This window comes from Aspergillus multicolor (assembly GCF_047715735.1).
Source record: "Aspergillus multicolor strain CBS 133.54 unplaced genomic scaffold BDW74scaffold_8, whole genome shotgun sequence".
NCBI lineage: Eukaryota > Fungi > Ascomycota > Eurotiomycetes > Eurotiales > Aspergillaceae > Aspergillus > Aspergillus multicolor.
The window spans coordinates 188589-207547 of NW_027395959.1; the positions used below are offsets into that span (position 1 = coordinate 188589).

Sequence of the window (18959 nt, forward strand, 5' to 3'; positions counted from 1 at the left end):
CGCCCTAAACACGGCCAAACCTCACGAAGCCCGTCTCGGCACTTCCAACTAAACTACTTTACAACGACTTCGTCTATCTAGCCGACAACAAGCCACCAGAACAGAAAAACCGAGTATAAACAAGATAAACAGGATAAAAGCCTTGGAATACGATATTGATAAACCAAGAGGCAATGTCCAAGAAGTCCCTCGGCCGTTCCTCGGGCGTAAGCAACCAACAAACCAAGCCACTTCCCTCGTTCCTTCCTTCTTCTTCAGCGCATCAACCTGGTGTAAAGGTGCTGACTAGACATAGTCTTTAAACGCACCCATTGCAGCATTCACAATGGCTGTCGTGTTGTGCTCTTACTGCATCTACTCGATTAATTCTGCGAGGAGGGGAGCGCATGGTCAGGCCACGGGCCCGGCCACGGCTGAGAGCTTGCCGCAACGAAGGCTGAAGCAGGATGACTGGGTGAAGAGAGCTTTAGACGAGGAGAGGGAGAGGAAGGGGTAAGCGGGATAAAACCTCGCAGGGCTTCTGAGTACGGTTGCTTTGTTCGGTAGAATGTATCTATTTGCAAGCCTTTTTTTGATCTCCAAGGATTAGCTGATGTTTGGGTTACAACTAATAAAACAATAATTCAACTGGTAAGGAGTTCATCTAGGTAGGTAAATGCGTTGTTACTTGATCCAGATCCAGTAAAAATGTGCTTGATTTGGTGCTTGTGAAGACTACGCACTATATAACTACCTGCCTACGAACCAATACTACGCCGGGGCGGGTCGCTCTTACCTAGAAGAATCTTCAGTAAGTCAGCAAGAACCGAGTAAAGACAAGTAAGAGGGTGATATAGGTAAAGAGATTGGGATCAGAATTTTCAGTGTACGAATGGTCATATCCAGCTTGTTCTTGACAAGACCGGATCTCCGTAAATGTAAAGATTCATCATGGTAGTCTCGAGAGTAGAAGGGAATGGGAGCGACAGGGATGTCATAACGGTTCCTTCACGGGAATTCTTACCTGGTTTATTACGACCAAGGAGACATCTTGTCGACTCAACATTGGGAAGGCGCGTAATCACAAGCGAAGTGTTCAAACGAATGATGGCAGTAGACGGTGGCTAGTGACCAGTATCCTAGGGCATAATGATAGTGCCCAGGAAAGGCAGGCCCGGTTCGACTGATGCCATGAGAAGGGCCAGTGGACCAGTCGCACCATGAACTCATGGTTAATTCGAGTTTTCTATGCATTCAAATGCATGTCACGCAGTTAATAGGCGCCGACACAGAGCTGAGTCGAACCGCTAGCAACTGGGATGTAAAAACGATATCCCTCCCAACCTCCCTATGTCGGACCCGATGGTCGACAACGGGGGCAATCCCTTAACCATCGGGTTCGCACATACCAAGACTTCCAACTTGAATAATGACCTGCAGGAAGGGACTCCGTGGTTTTACTGCAAGATAACAGAGAAATAAGGAAGGTATTCCAATCGAATGCCAGAGCGCCCATGCAAGTCCCAGGAAAGCGGTCGTCATTAAGTGGGAAGAGCCCACTAAATTAGCAGCCCGGGGTCAAGAGCAAGGCAGAAGTCTGACGAATTGCAGCGGAAGTTGTAGATTTCGCGTAGGTGCAACGCCCTTCGACTGGTTCGAGGTGTGCATGGATGAGTTTTCCCCGGTGTCTTCATGTTGAACCGCAGTGGAATCCCATAAGACGTAGTGTCAGCTCAAGGACGAATCTCGAGAACGCGATTGGCACATCCAACAGTCGTCTAGCTTGGGAGCAATATATCTTCTAATCAGGAATTTGACGTCAAAATTGCAGAAGGAGTGCATGACTTGAGCTCTCCACAGAATGCGTAAGACATCCTGGTCCCTCAATAGTGCGATTGTGGAATCAAAAGTGAAGTGGAGGAAAATTGAATGTCAAACTTGGCGATTTTCGAGAAGATATTTGTGTGTGGAAATAAGTCACGTGCCCACCATATTCTGTTCGCTACATACTACGCATTCCGTACTCGAGCGCTGCCCTTATACTCTGAAAGTGATGGGTTGTAGAGCAGGATATCATATGCCTAGACAACGATGTTTATCTCATATGTACATTCCGAGGCACGTAATATAAGCTATGGGGTAATAAGAACGGCGCTCATAAAACAGAAATCTTGATGATGCAAAATCAGAGCCCCATCACTCTATCATAACACCATAGACGTAAGAAAACAGCCGAAGAAACAGCAAGTCTTACTCGAGTGTTGGCTGTAGTTGGTAAAATATGAGCTATACGCTCCAAAGGCAAGGATAGCGGATATATCAAGCCTTCTAGGCAGTTGGCCTTTGAGCGGCAACTCAAGGATCAAAGAACCGGTAAGGATATCATAAATCTGTCAGCTAGATTGCGCCTGTGGAGTCTTTCTCCTCCTCCAGCCTGAGCTTCAACTCCCCTTCATGCTTCATGTGTCCGATGAGCTTTCGAAGGTACTCATACGTGAGCATGGTAGTCATGGCAGCAGGAACAGCTCGAAATAGGTTGGTTCCAATCCCGGAGTAGAACGCCCGCCAACCTTCTTCCTGCAGGATCGTCTGGCATGTACGGACGATTCCTGAATAGCGAGGCCTATTGGGCATGCCGTCTGATGAAGACGCACCGGCGCCACGGCCGCGGTCCATGCCACCTAGTCCACCCCGGAAGGCAATCTCCTCAGGCGAAGGAGATGGCGGCGTTCTTTGTTGTGTTTGAAGTCTTGTCCGTAATACTTCGTGTGGATATGTCACAGTGCTGGCACAGACCTTACTCAAGAATGTTGCGCAGCTTATCCCGATCCAGTGAGAACTCCCGTTATCAGGATGTTCTCCAATGCTGTAGCCGGTGAAAGCCATTTTCAGGTATTCATAAAGAGGGAACTGGATGGCAACGTGCGCCAGGCCCAACAACGCTGGCGTAAGGCCTGAATAGAAGGAACGGATACCCTCGGTTTTATACATCTTCCTGGCAGCATCCCAGGTCCCGCTGTATTGCCAGGGAGCTCGGAAACCTTCTGTAGTAGACCTTAAACTCTGTGACATCAACCGTGTCTTGATCACCCATATTGGGTTAGTGGCAATGGTAGAACAGGCACCCGCCGTTATAGAAGCATATCCTCGCGAGAGCCACCAACTACCTATAATGAACTTAGTATAAGCTCGAGAGCAAACGACGGGGAGTATCACCCACCAGTAGTTTCATAGTAGTATTCCCGCGATCGGTCATAGACTGCAAGGTATACCGCCCATGTCGGCAGATATCCCAGAAGCATTGGCCCTAAGCCTTGATAGAGGCCTCGAATACCATCTTCCCGCCAGATAACCCTGCCGGTGCCCAGCATCCCCCGATACAATGTCTTCGCCTCCACCATCTTCCCCCGCCGCACGAAGCCCCCCTGCGCCTGAAGCTTCGTCTTGATCACATCGAGCGGACAGGTCACAATTCCTGATGCTACACCTGCGCTGGCCCCGCAGAACGGAGCGACATACCAGTCCGGCACACGGGCGGCGAAGAGCTCGATGCGATTGACAAGGGCGGAGTTCGGACTCGAGGTAACCGTGGGGGGCATATGAACGGTCGCAGGCGCAGGACTATCAGGGGCTGACATTTGCTGCTTGCTCGAGTCGCTGGAAGTCCCCGACGTCTTGTGTTCCTCTGAAAACATCCTTGCAGCCAGCGCTCAAGCAGTTCCACAGCTGTCCGTTTTGATGTTATTCACGTACGAGGGATCCCGGAACCGAGCATGTCGGTGCCCGCTCCGGAACCCAAAGGACTTTGAAACCCGCGGTGAGACTTGGAATTGTGAGCTGATTTGGGATCCCGTGGGGTAGCGGAGGGCGGCCAGATGCAGGGAGGTTCAAGTAATCAGAATTATCAAGCGAGAGCCGATGACGCCGAGCCGCCTGGATTGAAAGTTTCCCTATCTGATGCACAGACGAGGGCGCGGGGTTCTGTCGAGTTACCAAGGTAGTGACAGGGAGCAAAAAGTAAGATAAGAGGAGAAGTGATACAACGATCGAGGAACCCCAATCCCACCTCGGAAGACGGATATCGTGGGTGAAATGATTGGGAAATTGCGGCCTCAGGTGTCGAATGACGAGAGATGAGAAATGGGGTGTCGGAGATCGAATCAGTCGAGTTGGAGATGTGGGCGGAGCGCCAATCACTCGGAGTTGACTTGACTTGCGTAAGGGCAAGACTACCGAGTGGTCTACAAGGGATCATGTGCAAGGTCTTAGCTACGCCTCTTACGCACTCTATGATTGTGGCCTCAAGTGAGCAGCTTTCTGGGACTTATTTTCTTACCGGAGAAGGTCCGGATGGCCCGCCTCAGGCACAAAGTACCAAAAGCGCTAGATCACGTGCAAATGCTATCTATATACCTCAGGCAGCAATCGGATGTTTTTGGAAAGGCTCACCCGCGAACCTCCCGTTTTGCACACCAACGTCGGGCCATCTCTTGTTCAGCTTGACTCTCCGACCACCTCCGCTCTACCCCGTCAATTGGAACTACGCATCGCTCCTCTTCGGGTTAATTAATATGTCGGCCCCTTCTCTCACCAACTTCGTCATCAAGCGCCCTTGGTTGAAGCGCTGGATGATGCCAATTGCCCAGCGGTACGCCGATGCCGCCGGCTACAGAAGACTCGGTCTCAAGTACGCACTTCTTCTGCGACGATTCCAGGATAGCGCAGGTGACAAGTGATGCTTGAGCGCGGCTCAAACTGTTTAGCTGCGTCTCTGGGTTGCTTGAGATACTGTCATCCTCGCTTGTCTGGGGTCGTCGGAGCTCTCATCAGCTTGCATGCAACATTAGACTAACATGATTATTAGGGCCGATGACCTGATCCCCGAGGAGAGCGACACCGTCCAGACCGCTCTCAAGCGTCTTCCTCCCAAGGAGGCCTACGATCGCATCTTCCGTATCCGCAGAGCCTTCCAGGTTAGTTTTATCAAAGGATAAGGGTTGGAAGGGATAATCGGCTGACACGAGTGGCTGCCTATAGTGCTCTATCTCTCACACTCTGCTTCCTCCCGATGAGCACATCAAGCCCCACGAGGTGAGTTTATTCGAGCTTTCTCCCATCGCAATAGCTTTCCCAAGCCTCCGCATCCATCGGCCAATCCCGTGAGCCGGATTTGTCAACGGATCTATACCCCAAACTTGCCGATTATATTGAACGATATGGACTTCTGGGGTGCTATCGGGATAACATTGGCTCATACTGACTGTGTCGCTAGGATGTCGAGTACCTGAGCCCCATCATCCGCGAGATCGAGAAGGAGAACGCCGAGCGTGCCGACCTCGACAACCTCGTCGTCAACCGAAAGAAATAAATGGCTTCTTGTGATGACGCCATGAAAGCTACAAAACCCTCTTCTGGGATATAGACGTGTGGGATAAGACGATACAAGATTTGTTCCTTCCGGCTTCCTGCTCTGTCGAGCGGAGCATTCGCCAATGTTGCTTTGAGCCTTTGGACTTATGTTGTGCGAACCACGTGTACTGATACTGTACAAATTTATTTCCATTTCTGCTTAATATCAGGGTATATACACTAAACCATTCATGCCTGATTCTTTATCCGGGTGTAGTCTTGCAGCGCGGGTCCTCACTATGATTTGGACGACAATCGGCTTGCTTGTACGTCAGCCCGCCATCACCGAAACATCGACTTCTTCTACACGCCACATGTACCACATGAAGAGACTCCTGGTTGGTGTCAGTGGTGATGCGAGATGTGGCAAGCTCGTGATTGCAAATGTAACATACCTATATGGCGCGAACCTGGCGGCCAACTCTAACATATCGTTCTCAGACATGTATTTGAACTTACCACCTTTTGCCTTGAGTTTACTCACGTCTTTTCCCATGAAGGCCGCACAACCTCTCCTACACTGGGTCAGTAACTTCAATGAAAACCACAATAGCAGGCCCCAACGCAAATGTACTAGCAGTTTCCAGCTTCGAAAGACTTACTGGACGCCTAGGTCTCCCGTCGAGAACACATCAGTCCGCTTTAGCGTGAAGCATGCAAACATCTCAACTGACCACCTCCCCAATCCCCTCACCGCAGTCAACTTTTCCAACAGCTCATCATCACTAGCATTCAGTAGCATCCTTGCGCTCAGTTCGCCGCCAGCAAACTTCTCCGCCAAACCATGGATGTACTCAGCCTTGCGCTGCGATAAGCCGGCCGTTCGCAACGTAGGGATGTCAACGCGGACAATCTCCTCCGGGGTAGGAAAATACCCCTGGTTCTCATCCTCTTCAACTTCATGATCACCCGTATGATTTAACCCCCACAGCAACGCCACAAACTTCTCCCTAATAGACCTCGCCGCAGCCCCTGAAACCTGCTGTCCGATAATCGTGCCCACCAAGCTACGGAACGGATCAATCTTCTCGGCCAGCCCCTCCGGCGAAAACAAGTTGCAGCGATGCGCCTTGATAAGCGGCTCCAGGCGCGGATCTGTCGCTACTAAGTGCGCTGTTGCCTTTTCGAGAAGTGTGCCTGTTGTTGCGGTCGGCCGGGGCAGACCTGGCTTTGAGGGCGATATGTCTGTCCCTGTTGTCCCTGGCGGGTATGCGACGAGGGAGGAGCCATGCGGGGTTAGGATGGTTGCGTTTGTGCGGTGCGGCTCGACAGGGCGATTAAGCGGGGGAGGCGTTTGAGGGCGTTTACCCTGTACTGGCGTGCTCTCCCAGTAATTCTCATTGTGGGCTTGGGCGTTGGCTGCAGCTGCGGAGGGAGGCGGGGAGGGAGGCGGGAGGGGAGGGGCGGTTGTCGTTGGGTTTTGCTGGGTAGTGTTTGGATCTATGAGGGACTGGGGGTGCAAGTCTATATTCTCGACGGTCTGCGCCTTCCTCTGTCTTTCCTTTGTTGACGGTTTTCGAGCCTTTGTGACCCCGTTGCGGCGTTGGGATGTTGGTGTTGGCGCTGGAAGAGCTGATGTGAGGGGAAGGAGCGCGCTCAGGCGGGTGGAGCGGCGGAGGGCCATTTCCACGAAGCAGATTTATATAATGGATAGAGAATGGTCGGTTCCTAGAGCTGCCTTTAGAGCTGTATTAACCCATTTGTGTGGTTTAGGATACGAGAGGGCTCAAGGTTGCTCTTAGCAATCAAAATCCGGGGTGCGGAGTAAGCAGCTCACAGTGTCATCCTTACGAAAGCATCGGCTCGCACGGAGTATCCATCTTGCAACTCGCAACTCGCAACTCCGAGTGCTTGGTCCGCTGGACAGAGCTCCGTACATATTTAGATGGCACTGCCCAGTCACTGGTCATGGAGCTTGGTTTAGAGTTGGCGGTTGGCGGTTGAGTCTACCGGGTTCTTGCATCTAGTATGGATAAAGTATCCGCAGTCTTGTTCCTGATGGCCTGTTTAGTTCGAGCTGCATCTGCTTTGTATGATGCCACTATCCGTGACTCTACGGAGCAAGCTAGAGCTTCGAGATCCGCTCCCGAGAAGCAACCTAGAATAGTATCATTTGACTCTGTAATTTTGACTCGGAGTGTATGCACAGTCGCTGGCATCGTGCCGCTGCCACGGGCCATCCGCAGTGGCGTATGACAGGCGAGCCGTCGTCCGATGAAACACAAAAATCTGTGCCGCTATGTCTGTTGTTTCAGGCGGAAAAGCTTCACTCTGCCGTAACCAATCGCGCTCTGGTTGGTGCCGAAATGTCAAACAGCTGCCACTTTGCTGAACCCTGACTCTCGCGTCAATTTGTGAGATCCCCTCAAATGTCCCTGCATTGGACGGGAAGAGTATACAAGGTTGACTCCTGGCTTCTAAATTCGCTGGGAACAAGCGATCTGGGTCCAGTGAATGTTGGAGGAGGCGAATTCGGTCGACAGTCTGCACATCTTGCATGTTCGTGCATGGCTTGGAACAATGCCAACCTCCTGCTTCTGCCTGCTTTTGAGGAAGATGCAAGTGGTGACATAGATCAACTCTTGACAAATTATAATTTGCTTCTTGAATGGTTGCGAACGGCATCCGCGGGCTGTTATGATCTGCGTCTCGAATAAACAGAGATTAGAGGTCTAGCCCCTTACCAGCCACCGACTCAATACCAGTGGCGCCAACGAACGTGTCGAAGAAAAATACGTGTCCAGGAAGCAGAACGCTTGCATCATCCCACGAGCTGCCGTGATGTCTCTGTAGAATACGGCGCATCAACCTACAAAGTTGGATATGTCCCTAGACTTTGTTTTCGGGTGCCGATCCCGTCAGTGGCTACGGAGCATCATGGCATGGCCATGAACCTTTGTTGATAACCTGATAGGAGCCCAGGAAATTGGAAGCAAAACGATATGAAACACGCAAGATCTTCAGACAGTAAAGGGCCACTTGCTGATCAGATCCTTTCAGGAACTCATAACCTGGAAGTCGAGGCCCAATATTGCGATATGCGAATTACGACAGGGATCTGTGGAGTTATTTCGATATCTCAGGCTGCTAGGAGTCAATTCCATAGCCGCCGTGCAAATAGTCTCGCAGATGTGAGGCTCGAGACTGCAGAGTCCAGACTGATCCTGAATACCACTGCTAAGACGCATTCTTATTGATGGCCGGTGCTTTACTCCGTAGAGAACACCATACGAAGTCGAAAAGACGGTTGAGTTGTGACGAACGGCGATCGATATATGATATGGGCAAGATTCAGTAGTGCTCCGTTAATAATGAACGATCAATGAGGCCCATAGCGACAAGCTTTCGGCTTCGCCACCCTCCGAGCATCATCTCCTGGAAGCGTCCGTCCATGCAGGTTTTTCTTGCTCTTCACGGACTTGTTTTCTCCTGTATAATACACGTAATGTATGTTAGTTACGAATCGTCAACAACAAAGGCCCAAGGGTTACATGGCCCGCACGTGATTTGCTCCATGGATTCGCCACACTATTCTTAGTGCTCATTCCAATGATCGGCTTTATTGGAGGTCCGCTGCGAATCGGACCCGCCTGTGCCTGGAATTTGTTGATAATTTGACGAACCTGGCCAATTGTTGTTTGGTTGCCGGTCCATGACCTCATTGGGGGGGTTGCGAGATCGATGAATCGTGGGAACAACACAGCAGCTTCTCGCATTCTGCAACCAGTGACTCTTGCATGCCCAGGTAGAAAAATTCATCAAAACTTTGTGCATCGAGGATGAATTCCGAAGGATCACATACCGACGGATGGTGCTCTGTGGCCGGGGTCGAGAATCGCAAGCGGGTCGCCAGAGTCCCCAAAGTCGCCGGGCGACGCGTCCAGTCCCGGGCTAATGATGTTCCGTGTGTATAGCAGCATTCCTGAATGTTGTTGACACCAATCTGGGGGGGGGGAATGGACGAAAATAGGCCATCAGATATTGACATTTGAGACGGTATGTGCGCAGTATCTCCAATATCAACTGGTTCTCGCTGTCCAGTGTCTTGTATTCTAAGTCGCTTGGCGTGGTCAGCACTTTGTCCTTGTCTCTCCCGCCAATCAACCAGTAGCAACGGTTTTATATCTTGGTCGGAGCCAAGTCCAGTTCAAAATATTATTCCAGGGTTCTGTTCTTGCGTCTGGAGCACATGATCTTATCTTCAGCCCGACATGTAGAAGTAATTTGCTTCATGTCAAGAGCCTTTAACTGGGTTCCCTTGAGATTCGCTGCATCATCTCTGCGTTTCCTTATGCAGGCGAAAGTGAAACACCAATTTGAGGATGAATATAGGATGACACTAAGTGGGCCGCTAAAATGCGGATAAGACTAGAGGTACGGAGTAAGTCATGATGAGAGATAAGACTCAGGAGAAACATACAGAGGGCAAGAACAGTATTCCAGGGCTAGGAAGCTATGGAGACTATAGAGTACGGAGTACAGAGACGGATTGATAAATGACTTTCTATACTCTGTACATGTGTACTCCATTTCATACGTGCGATATGTGCGACTGACTGAGGTCAACCGACCTGTGTGAATACCGCTGTAACGTGTCTGTAATACAGCGGGGCCGGTATGGCCAGGAGGGCTCCACCAACCAGACCGAACCAGGCCACGACTCCTTTCTTGTCCTCCCTGAAAGCCTGCTTTCCTCCTCTGCGACTCGCCATCCAGTCCTTCCTTTTCCTCGCTTCCTTTCTCTCGCTTTCTTTCCCTTCATTCCTCTCCGTTTGAACTCGTACTTTCCGGATCCGTCTTCTCATCGCCCGAGAAACGTCTGCCTAAAAGCTTCTCCCTCGTTGAAGCTCCCCTTCTTTCATTCGTTTATCAATCCTCTTTCCCATCTTCGGCCTCTTCGCCTCTTGCTTGACTTCCCGACGCACAGGGCCAGGCATTGCCCGTCGAATAACTGTTTAATCTACCTTCCGGTGAGTGTTCTTGTTATACGAGTCGCGAATTACAGAAACTAACTTTTGTTCCTGGCTTCAGAGACACAGCAATGGCTTTCGTCAAATACGCTCTTCCCGCCCTCGCTGCGGCCAATGCCGTCCTCGCTGCTAGTGAGTCAAATAATATCTTGTTTATGCCCTGGTCGCGCGTCGTCTAACTAGGAATTAGGCTGCGGTAGTGGCAAGACCATCACCATCAACAGCCAGAGCGACCTGGACAGCTACAACACCTGTGAGAGTCTTGACGGTGATGTCGAGCTCTCCGACAGCCTGTCCGGCTCTATTACCATCAGCGGTGTTACCAGGATCAAGGGTGCCCTGACCAGCACCGGTGGCGCGAACATTACCGCCCTCTCTGCTCCTACTCTTGAGACTATTGACGACACCTTCAAGCTTGATGGTGCTACTTCGCTAACCTCGCTTGACTTCCCTCAACTCACCTCGGTCGGCGAGATCGACTTCCAGGCTGTCCCCGTTCTCCAGAGCCTCGGTTTCACCAAGGGTGTCACCAAGGCCGGCAGCGTCTCTATCGTTAACACGGGTCTCTCTTCCCTCGACGGAATCTCGCTCAACTCCGTTGGCAGCTTCATCGTCACCGACAACACCCAGCTCGAGACCGTCGACGTGAACAACCTCAAGAACGCCACCAACCTGATCAACTTCGCTGGTAACTACGACGAGCTGGAGATTTCCCTGCCCAACCTCGCCACCGGTACCAACCTGACCATCCGTAACGTCAGCTCGGTCTCTCTTCCTTCCCTCACCAAGCTCGAGGGTCAGCTCGGTTTCTGGGGCAACTCTTTCTCCTCTCTCAGCGCCCCCAACCTTACTGAGTCTGGTGACCTTGTTTTCGAGGACAACTCCAAGCTCTCCAACCTCAGCCTTCCTGTTCTTGAGACCGTCAACGGTGGTTTCCTGATTACCCGTAACGACAAACTCAGCACCATCAACTTCCCCAAGCTTGCCACCGTCACCGGTGCCATTGACTTCAGCGGTGCTTTCGACAAGGCCACTCTCCCCTCGCTCAAGAACGTTCGTGGTGGATTCAACATGCAGAGCACTGGTAACTTCAGCTGCTCTACCTTCAACTCCTGGAAGGACAACACCATCCACGGTACCTACAAGTGCGAGGCCGAGACCAGCGACCCCACCACTGCCGATGGCTCCTCTGGCTCCAGCACCACCACCTCCGGCAGCAGCTCCTCCCCCACCGATGACGCTGCCGTCCTGACTGCTGCCAACGTTCCCGCCATGGGTGTTGCCGCCATGTTCGGCCTTCTCGTCCAGTATGTTTTGTAAAAAGGCCATGGATACCTGACAGTTGTGTATGCATCTTTGCGTTCTGGTTTCGTCTTTCCCTTCGCCCATCGTGGTCGTGTAAAGTGACATAATAAGCACCGGGGTTTTGATATCTGTACCGCGTTGTTCTTATGATAATAATCGAGGTTTTGAGCACTCTTATCGTCTACCGTCGGCAGTTGTTGGAAAGCGCCTTTGGTCTACGGGCCTAGTGGAAATATTGCAAGGTGGATGTTCCGAGCTGGCGGTGCTCGAATCTTGTTCTAGCTGTTTTATAGACGTTCTTTCCGCAGTTCATGCTTATTTTTGATGACCTATCCGTATCATGAAGTTTTCATAATGCTGTGTGTATGCACTGGGTTCGAATTTTGACGCGACAAAGTCATGTTGGTCTGTCCGTAAGCTTCACGGACTCGCTCGAGTGATGTTTTCCATTCCATCCGGATGTCTTTTTCCGTGTGGTGTAGGCATCCATAGGTCAAGCAAATATCTAGAAATTCAAGTCCTAGTCCTATGTTATCAAGTTTTGCACTGTCCAAAATGATACACCTCGTTTCAGTTTGGGCTGTTGCAATCTGAAGATGTGAGGGTACCTAAGGCCTCCACGTTAATGATATATATCTTCCCCTTCCCAGGGTGACCTTGTTGAGCAACATCCTCGACCGCTCGCTGGATTATTTTCCAGTTGACAACAACCTTTATCGCGTGACACGAGGCATGGAGTACAACGTCATGCAGCTGCAACGACCGTCATCACCTTATCGAGCTTGTTCGGAGGACGGGTGCCGCATCCGCGTAACTCTGAATTGACCCTGTCTGCGGTCTCGCTACAACGTCTGAGCACTGACTGCGGAGTACGATTACAATAAATTCTAGGACGCTGCTGGCTTCGGCTACATGATCCGTGTGATCTCAATGGCACCTTATGCCGGAATTGATTCGCCCAACCAAGCCCTCGCAGTCGATTACTCAGTTCATCGTAATGTTTTTACCCAGATCAGGTCCCCGAAGTGTAGGCAAGTGAACGATGAAGGCAACGCAGGCTACAGTAAGCCGGCAGGCTCGGACTGTGACCTTGAAGATACATTTTGACGTTGAGTCGTAGGCCTACCACAGACTTCGGTGAACGTTTACGGGTCTGGAATCTACATACCTTTGTGACCTAAATCAAAGTCTTATCGAGCTTCCCCATGCTCCTCCAACGCTGGAAGTGTTTTCCCAGCTGTTCCCAAAGGCTAGGATAGCAGGAACTTGTCCACCCCTGCTGTGGCCGAAACGGTGAAGGATCAACCAGGCGAGCTTAATAGGTACGTATTCCGAGCGCAGGCAACATTGAGGGAAGCCCATCTTATGTATTCAATTGGCGCGTATTTGGAATCCTGGTTCTGGGTTGACTCCTGTCCTCATGTGCGCTGTACTTCGTGAATGCCGTCGTTGAGCCACCATTGGTCTCGGAAACAAATTCCAAGCGAACTCGTGTGTATGTATTACGGCACAGTCAATAATGAACGCTCATAGTTTATATATTGCAACAGTGCCTTGGAAGTTGTCGAGCTAGTACTTCACGAGTCGCAGCCCAGGGCTGCGGCACCTGGTCTCGGCGTCTCGCGGCACAGTTCCGTCGCAGATTCGCAGATTCATGGGCTTGCAGGTGGAGGTGGGAGTAGATATGATATCTGAACGGGTTGAGTCCGTTGATAGTGGAGTGGGCACAGCGGCAGAAGTAGGCGCTCGTACTTTTGTCCCCCTTACCGTACCCCAATTATCCCATTCCTAGCAATAGGAACCCGGAAGGGAAATCCGTCCATAAGGGAGTGCCGGGTTTGCGGTCGGACTCCGTTTTTCTCTATGTATTCGCTTTGCTTTCCAACAGCTTGACTCGGATTGACTCCAGTACGATGGAGTAGATGATTGTGACGTGGACGGGCCGGGGGATCCATCGATCACGAACCGTCCAGTGGACCGGTGGATTTGAGGTCTTCCCGCAGGCCACTTCAACCTAGTATAAAGTGGATAATGAGTTGAAAATGCACCACGTACAGTGCCCCATGGCCCCGGTTCGATGAAGCCTAACATGTAGATACGACTGGTCTGGTTTAGATAGGCGGATAGCAAGTGGCAACCCATGCAACTGCAACTGCGTACCCTGTGTAACCGCGCCTTACGCCAACGCCGCGGAATTCCATTTCCCGCTGATTTTGTTGGGAGGAGTTCTTGCAGGGTGTGGGTATGATGCAATTGATGAGTGTTTGATATCGATGCTCCGTATACGCACACCGGGCCCGGTACAATGCATGATGTTGCTGCATGCGTTCGGGCCGGAGCGCTGTGCTGTGGCACAGTACATAGATACCTATACTTGTCGATGTACCAAGGTACTATGTAGGTAGAGGCTGAAATCGTCGTGCTGTAAAATCAACCTAGGCCGATGTCGAATTATGAGAATTGATGGGGTAGTGCTCCGCAAGGGCACAGTGCTAGTAAAGACCTCTCTGATATAGAAAATCTCCGCGAATAAGTGCAGGCCTTGCTTGTTCAGTTCCGTTTCCATACATTTGCCTTTTAGGGAGTAGGGAGTGACACCCGCCGGGCGTTAGAACAGATGTACAGTACATGTCCAGGCTGGTCGTACATCCACTAGTAAGTAGATCAATGATGTGTCAGTTTCGACGGCCTTAACTCGGAAGGTGGGTACTGATTTTGAATATGTTGAGCATAGGGAGAATTGTGAGGCGCGTCTGCAGAGTACTGCGACTTAAGTAGGTAGGTACAGTAGTAAGGGGCCGGAATTAGTTCAAGGTTCGGAGGGAACTGGGTGCGATGTTCCGTACGGATTATACTGGCCCAACTGCAGAGGCGTGCATCGGGCCCACCCCGAACCTTCAGGGCCATGGTAGAATTCTCTGTATGTATCGCTATGGATCCTGGGCGATCTTTTCGATGTAGTCTAGGGTGCATTCTACTGGCTGAAGACGGCCTGTCGAACTGTATATATGTTGCTTTCTTGTTACGAAGTATAGACAGTGAGTTTGAGGGGCTCACCGGTAAGTAGGTTGGAAGCGCGTATCTTGCGAACATTTTGTCCTTAATCTTGGCTGAAGACTGATCTAGTCCATCGCAGGTAGCGGGCCACGTTAACTCATGAGCACGCATTAGGCGTACCAAGCACGCATGAGCTGGGGATAACTGTAAGCTGGAAGGAGGGAAAACACCCATATTGCGTGGATGAATGGTTTTGGATCTGATCCCCTGTGCGCCGAAGTGGATATACTCCGCACGAAGTACATTTGTTCCTTCTTGGAAAGCAAGATCTGATATATGAAATAAATTGACTGAAATGGGTACGAAGTAAACCTTACCTTGCCGTAAGAGGAGAAACAAACAGCAGAGGGTACCAGGGGTTGCGGAGAAGCTGATAATCACTAAACGACACATCGATGAGTTGAGGCCGCGAATGAATTGTAGCTGCGTGGTCGATTGTAAGGATTGCAGTCCTCAGAGTGTGACTGAATGATTGGATCACCCGATCGTGCAAAGTGATAGATTGATCGCTAGGCATTGAGCTGCCAGCTTGGCTCACCAGAAAAAATGAACAGCCCTGGCTTTATGCCTGCAGAATCCGAGACCCCGGGTGCATGCTGTAGACCGATTGGGGCAGATGGCTCTGGACTCTGGACAGGGATGAAGCTGGAATGGTGCGTTGAGCCGGAGCAGTTGGAGAACAACGTAGGCAGAACACTACTAGTGCGAGATCTTTTAGAATGCCAAACCGGTTAACAACCCACAAATAGTAGAAAGAAGACGAGTGTAGTCCAGATCCGTTGTTGGAGTTCAGATTCGAGAAGAAGCACGAGTCAGCTATAGATGTGGGTCAAGGTTATGCATCAAAAGCAATGACCCCCTTGGTTCCAGGACTTCAATCGTGCTGGGGGCGAAGCTCAAGCGGCAAGCTCCAAACCAGGACCGGCTGAAACACCGAAAAAGCCGTAAAAGACGCACTGCTGCAGCGAGAAGAAGCAAAAGGCGAATAAGCACCCATGTTTTTAGCAGAGGATGAGTCTTGTATAGGTTATGCACCTGCACGCAGGGATTATCCCTGGCCCGCGGTCTGCAGGTTGTATGGGCTGCTAGGCTGTTGAACCGTCTTGAACGGGCCCGTTGTACTCTGGAGTCGATAGGTAACTTGTAAGAGCCGCTGTGAGCTCCATGCGTGGAGAAAAGACCGACGAAATTATCCATAGGGCTCGCAAGAGGATAATGGACACATGTTGAAAGGAGATCAGTGCCCCCTTTGACTTTCTGATGCATCGCTTGTTGACGTTCTCGCCATTGGAGCTATTATTAGCTCGTTCTAGTTCGAGGAAGGGCCAAGCTCCAACCCCAATCCAGGGAATTGTTCTCTGGATGACTTGTTGAGCATGCAAACAATTGTTCGCCTGTGATTTTTACGGGAGGTATAATCCGCGATCTAGCAGCAGAATAAAGGCATGTACATACTTGTTTGGCAGGGTTGCCTGGCTCAATGCTTTCCGTTCACATTTCTTTCTTTTTCGAGACCTGGGGCTTCCCCACAGTAGCTATCGCTTTCAATCTAATCCAATGGATTCTTGAGATTGAGGGCTTCCTGGGGCACCATAATATGCAGTATCCCGGAGGATAAGCGAGACCCGGCAGCTTAGAGGAGATTCGGACATTTTTTGACGCACATCCCCACGAAGAGAAGGATATTAGTCGACTGGCAGCCTGAGAGACACAGAGTCAAACTCGGTATGCGGTACCGGATGTCGGGTGACTTCTATTGCTCGCTTCGACATCTGTACCTGTGGCACTTCAATGGAGTACAGTTTGCGAGTAATGTTCAATAGGTTCGTGCCTGACTCAATGAGCGCATGTTCCAAGCTAGGATAAGCATTTGAAGTAAAAAATCGTGGCTTGTTTCATCGGCGCACATCACTCGCATGGGATGATATCCAGAGTTCGATAGCCTCCACACACGAGCCACTGTCGCTCAACACCGGTGCATTAGCCAGTAGAAGGAAGCTAAGACAGAAAATGACCGTCAGAACAACAATCATGCACATCAACATTATCCAGGCGAGAAACGTGGCATCATGGAGAAACATGGGAAGCTTTAGCCCTATTGAAATCCTGGTTCTCCCCTCTCAAGTGAATCTGGGGACACAGATGACAGGTTCTATACCCGGTGCCATACGACCCACCGCCTCCACTTCCGTGACATGCATGATCATAACAAATTATTGAGCAAATCATCGGGATCAAAGCCCGGTAAGCGTACACGTCTGCCGTACTTTACGCATCCTCGAGCGACTGTTCGCACTGCCGCCACCGATATGTCCCATCAACTGCGAATGAACTAAGATGTTCCCGGATTGGGAACGGTTGGCGACAGCACCTACGCCACATGGCGCCCATCCCATGTTCTCGGTAGTGGCCGGGCATGGATGACGATATTTCCTGTCAGATGGAGATGCCTAACATGGATTCCAAATACCATTCAAGTTCAGTCACGGCGTTCGTATTGGACTTCCTGGGACCGGATCCAAAAGACGAAACAGCTAGGCCAGACTAATCGATGCACGCTGCCAGGACAAATCCCGGTTACCGGAATCTCCTGGTGACAGTCCGGGGGCCGCATCGTTGGGTAGACCTTGTGGACTGTGGCGATCTCACTTCAGACCCTATCTTTGCAAATGTTCTGGGCTCGCTTTAGCCTGGCTTATTCTGAGATACAATACTTTGGCGATTTCCATTAAACCAAATTAGATCCTTGACAGAAGGAATTTGATTGGATAAGTCCAGTGTAACACTGTAGTGTACCTCTGTCTCTTGCAACCTCGCTGCCACAGATAGAGCCATAAGGCAGGCAAAGCTGCTAACCACGCGCTGAGACCGGAACATGGGAGGCTAACTTGCTCTTTCGAGTACTTTCGCGTTTGAGCAACAAGCTCAGAGTACTAGAGTCCTTGCTTCGTGCTATTAAGTTCTGGATCGCCGTCTGTCGGGAGACCGATCTGCTTCGGGGCCCTGCGAATTGCCTGTGCGTAGAAGTTCATGCAAAAGGACTAATCTGGGAAGCTCCCCCTCCTCGAATCGTACTTTTGCACATTAAAGGGTGAGTTTATTGATGCAGCAAGCCCCGAACAGTGCGCTGTTTTCGTAGCCCAGCGTGTGAACCACGGGTCGACAAATTGGTGGCTACGGGAGGAGCGATGTGGCATGTCGTCTTAACCTTGTACTCTCAATGGGGAACGAGTACAATCATATCTTTGTCCCAAATACTTCGTAGATTGATAATTGCTCCCACACTGCAGTCTTTGCTCGGTTTGAAACATAAGCGCCGGAAGCATGTCCCAAGTCCCGTCGCGTCAATATCGGGGCGCTTAACCTGACGAAGAACGCGTCAATCGACACTACCCGACACAGTGGATGGCATTGGCTGTGGCCCAACAATGGTCGGTGCTATTGAAGTTGTATTGAGGCTTCTATGCAAGGAGGAGTGCATATCGGTTGCCCCGTGAAGATCGAGAGTCCGCTACAACGGGTGACAAATCAAGGGTCTGCGTTTCTCACTCCACTGGAGATTGGCGACGGTCGTACAATACGATCAAGCATCGCTGATTGGTAAATCGCGTTCTGTCCCGCGTCCGTGCGTTTTATGATAGAGAATAGAGCCCCAGACGTCCGCGAAATCGGATTAGCTTTGAGCATCGAACTCTGACGGAATCTTCGTGGCGGTTCCGCGTGGCTTGCCTCATGGAGAAAAAAAAAAGGGCCTCTTTCCACGAAAATGGAAGGAGCAGGGGGCCCAAGGGGCGATGGAGGCAAAGATGGGTTCGATGAAGCAATAGAGGGCGACGGTCGAGAGAGCTGCAAGCCCCGCGGCGAGAATGAGCAGGGGAAAGTTGATATGATATTGGAAAAAGAAAGGAGACGCTAAACCAAAACGTAAAAGTTTCGGTACTAAGTGAATAGGGTTGAGGAGGGAAAAAGCAAAGAAAGGATAACGACCGATCTGTAAGTCATAGTCATTGTTGAAAGGACGAACTGGAGATGGGCGGCTTTCCCACTTGGTGCAGGACATGGATCGCTGGGGCTTGCCCGGTGATACATCGAGATCTCCATCTTCCGTTCCACTTCCTCTTCCACTTCCACACGCACTCCTTCTCGGGTCTCACATCCACTAGCACACTCCCTCTCTGACCCTAGTCTCCGGTCTCGAGTGCACACTACCTACTATTTTTGCCCATCCCTCGTCTCCCT

The 18959-nt window shown here is 50.9% G+C and overlaps 6 protein-coding genes across 6 annotated transcripts; 3 read left to right on the forward strand and 3 right to left on the reverse strand.

Moving 5' to 3' along the window:
* Window positions 1-28: 28 nt before the first annotated feature.
* BDW74DRAFT_150351 (uncharacterized protein) lies at window positions 29-634 on the forward strand. Its single transcript, XM_073724006.1, has 2 exons — window positions 29-206; window positions 296-634. Exons 1-2 carry the CDS (start codon window positions 174-176, stop codon window positions 494-496), a joined length of 234 nt encoding a protein of 77 aa, XP_073585163.1. The 5' UTR covers window positions 29-173; the 3' UTR covers window positions 497-634.
* A 1399-nt stretch (window positions 635-2033) lies between these two features.
* Window positions 2034-4142, reverse strand: BDW74DRAFT_132434 (putative mitochondrial carrier protein). The gene is made up of 2 exons (XM_073722312.1): window positions 3200-4142; window positions 2034-3146 (listed from the first exon to the last, which is right to left on the reverse strand). The coding sequence occupies exons 1-2, from the start codon at window positions 3672-3674 to the stop codon at window positions 2377-2379; spliced, it is 1245 nt and encodes a 414-aa protein (XP_073585164.1). The 5' UTR covers window positions 3675-4142; the 3' UTR covers window positions 2034-2376.
* A 94-nt stretch (window positions 4143-4236) lies between these two features.
* BDW74DRAFT_150355 (ubiquinol--cytochrome-c reductase subunit 7) lies at window positions 4237-5571 on the forward strand. The gene is made up of 4 exons (XM_073724007.1): window positions 4237-4666; window positions 4844-4952; window positions 5017-5070; window positions 5252-5571. The coding sequence occupies exons 1-4, from the start codon at window positions 4269-4271 to the stop codon at window positions 5345-5347; spliced, it is 657 nt and encodes a 218-aa protein (XP_073585165.1). The 5' UTR covers window positions 4237-4268; the 3' UTR covers window positions 5348-5571.
* Window positions 5572-7085, reverse strand: alkA (DNA-3-methyladenine glycosylase II). The gene is made up of 3 exons (XM_073724008.1): window positions 5991-7085; window positions 5784-5903; window positions 5572-5723 (listed from the first exon to the last, which is right to left on the reverse strand). Exons 1-3 carry the CDS (start codon window positions 7010-7012, stop codon window positions 5660-5662), a joined length of 1206 nt encoding a protein of 401 aa, XP_073585166.1. The 5' UTR covers window positions 7013-7085; the 3' UTR covers window positions 5572-5659.
* A 381-nt stretch (window positions 7086-7466) lies between these two features.
* Window positions 7467-8652, reverse strand: BDW74DRAFT_150360 (uncharacterized protein). Its single transcript, XM_073724009.1, has one exon. It carries the CDS (start codon window positions 8011-8013, stop codon window positions 7498-7500), a length of 516 nt encoding a protein of 171 aa, XP_073585167.1. The 5' UTR covers window positions 8014-8652; the 3' UTR covers window positions 7467-7497.
* A 1607-nt stretch (window positions 8653-10259) lies between these two features.
* ecm33 (GPI-anchored protein Ecm33) lies at window positions 10260-12263 on the forward strand. The gene is made up of 3 exons (XM_073722313.1): window positions 10260-10358; window positions 10420-10490; window positions 10549-12263. The coding sequence occupies exons 2-3, from the start codon at window positions 10430-10432 to the stop codon at window positions 11676-11678; spliced, it is 1191 nt and encodes a 396-aa protein (XP_073585168.1). The 5' UTR covers window positions 10260-10358; window positions 10420-10429; the 3' UTR covers window positions 11679-12263.
* The last annotated feature ends 6696 nt before the right edge of the window (window positions 12264-18959 follow it).

What these genes read in the sequence shown, in the direction of transcription:
- BDW74DRAFT_150351 (XM_073724006.1), top strand. Translation starts at nt 174, where the DNA reads ATGTCCAAGAAGTCCCTCGGCCGTTCCTCGGGC. An exon ending in CCCTCGGCCGTTCCTCGGGC is followed by an intron (nt 207 to 295) that starts GTAAGCAACCAA and finishes GACTAGACATAG; the next exon opens with TCTTTAAACGCACCCATTGC.
- BDW74DRAFT_132434 (XM_073722312.1), bottom strand. Translation starts at nt 3,674, where the DNA reads ATGTTTTCAGAGGAACACAAGACGTCGGGGACTTCCAGCGACTCGAGC. An exon ending in ATACTACTATGAAACTACTG is followed by an intron (nt 3,147 to 3,199) that starts GTGGGTGATACT and finishes AGTTCATTATAG; the next exon opens with GTAGTTGGTGGCTCTCGCGA.
- BDW74DRAFT_150355 (XM_073724007.1), top strand. Translation starts at nt 4,269, where the DNA reads ATGATTGTGGCCTCAAGTGAGCAGCTTTCTGGGACTTATTTTCTTACC. An exon ending in TACAGAAGACTCGGTCTCAA is followed by an intron (nt 4,667 to 4,843) that starts GTACGCACTTCT and finishes CATGATTATTAG; the next exon opens with GGCCGATGACCTGATCCCCG. An exon ending in GTATCCGCAGAGCCTTCCAG is followed by an intron (nt 4,953 to 5,016) that starts GTTAGTTTTATC and finishes GGCTGCCTATAG; the next exon opens with TGCTCTATCTCTCACACTCT.
- alkA (XM_073724008.1), bottom strand. Translation starts at nt 7,012, where the DNA reads ATGGCCCTCCGCCGCTCCACCCGCCTGAGCGCGCTCCTTCCCCTCACA. An exon ending in ACGGGAGACCTAGGCGTCCA is followed by an intron (nt 5,904 to 5,990) that starts GTAAGTCTTTCG and finishes GACCCAGTGTAG; the next exon opens with GAGAGGTTGTGCGGCCTTCA. An exon ending in GCCAGGTTCGCGCCATATAG is followed by an intron (nt 5,724 to 5,783) that starts GTATGTTACATT and finishes GACACCAACCAG; the next exon opens with GAGTCTCTTCATGTGGTACA.
- BDW74DRAFT_150360 (XM_073724009.1), bottom strand. Translation starts at nt 8,013, where the DNA reads ATGCCGTTCGCAACCATTCAAGAAGCAAATTATAATTTGTCAAGAGTT.
- ecm33 (XM_073722313.1), top strand. Translation starts at nt 10,430, where the DNA reads ATGGCTTTCGTCAAATACGCTCTTCCCGCCCTCGCTGCGGCCAATGCC. An exon ending in CAATGCCGTCCTCGCTGCTA is followed by an intron (nt 10,491 to 10,548) that starts GTGAGTCAAATA and finishes ACTAGGAATTAG; the next exon opens with GCTGCGGTAGTGGCAAGACC.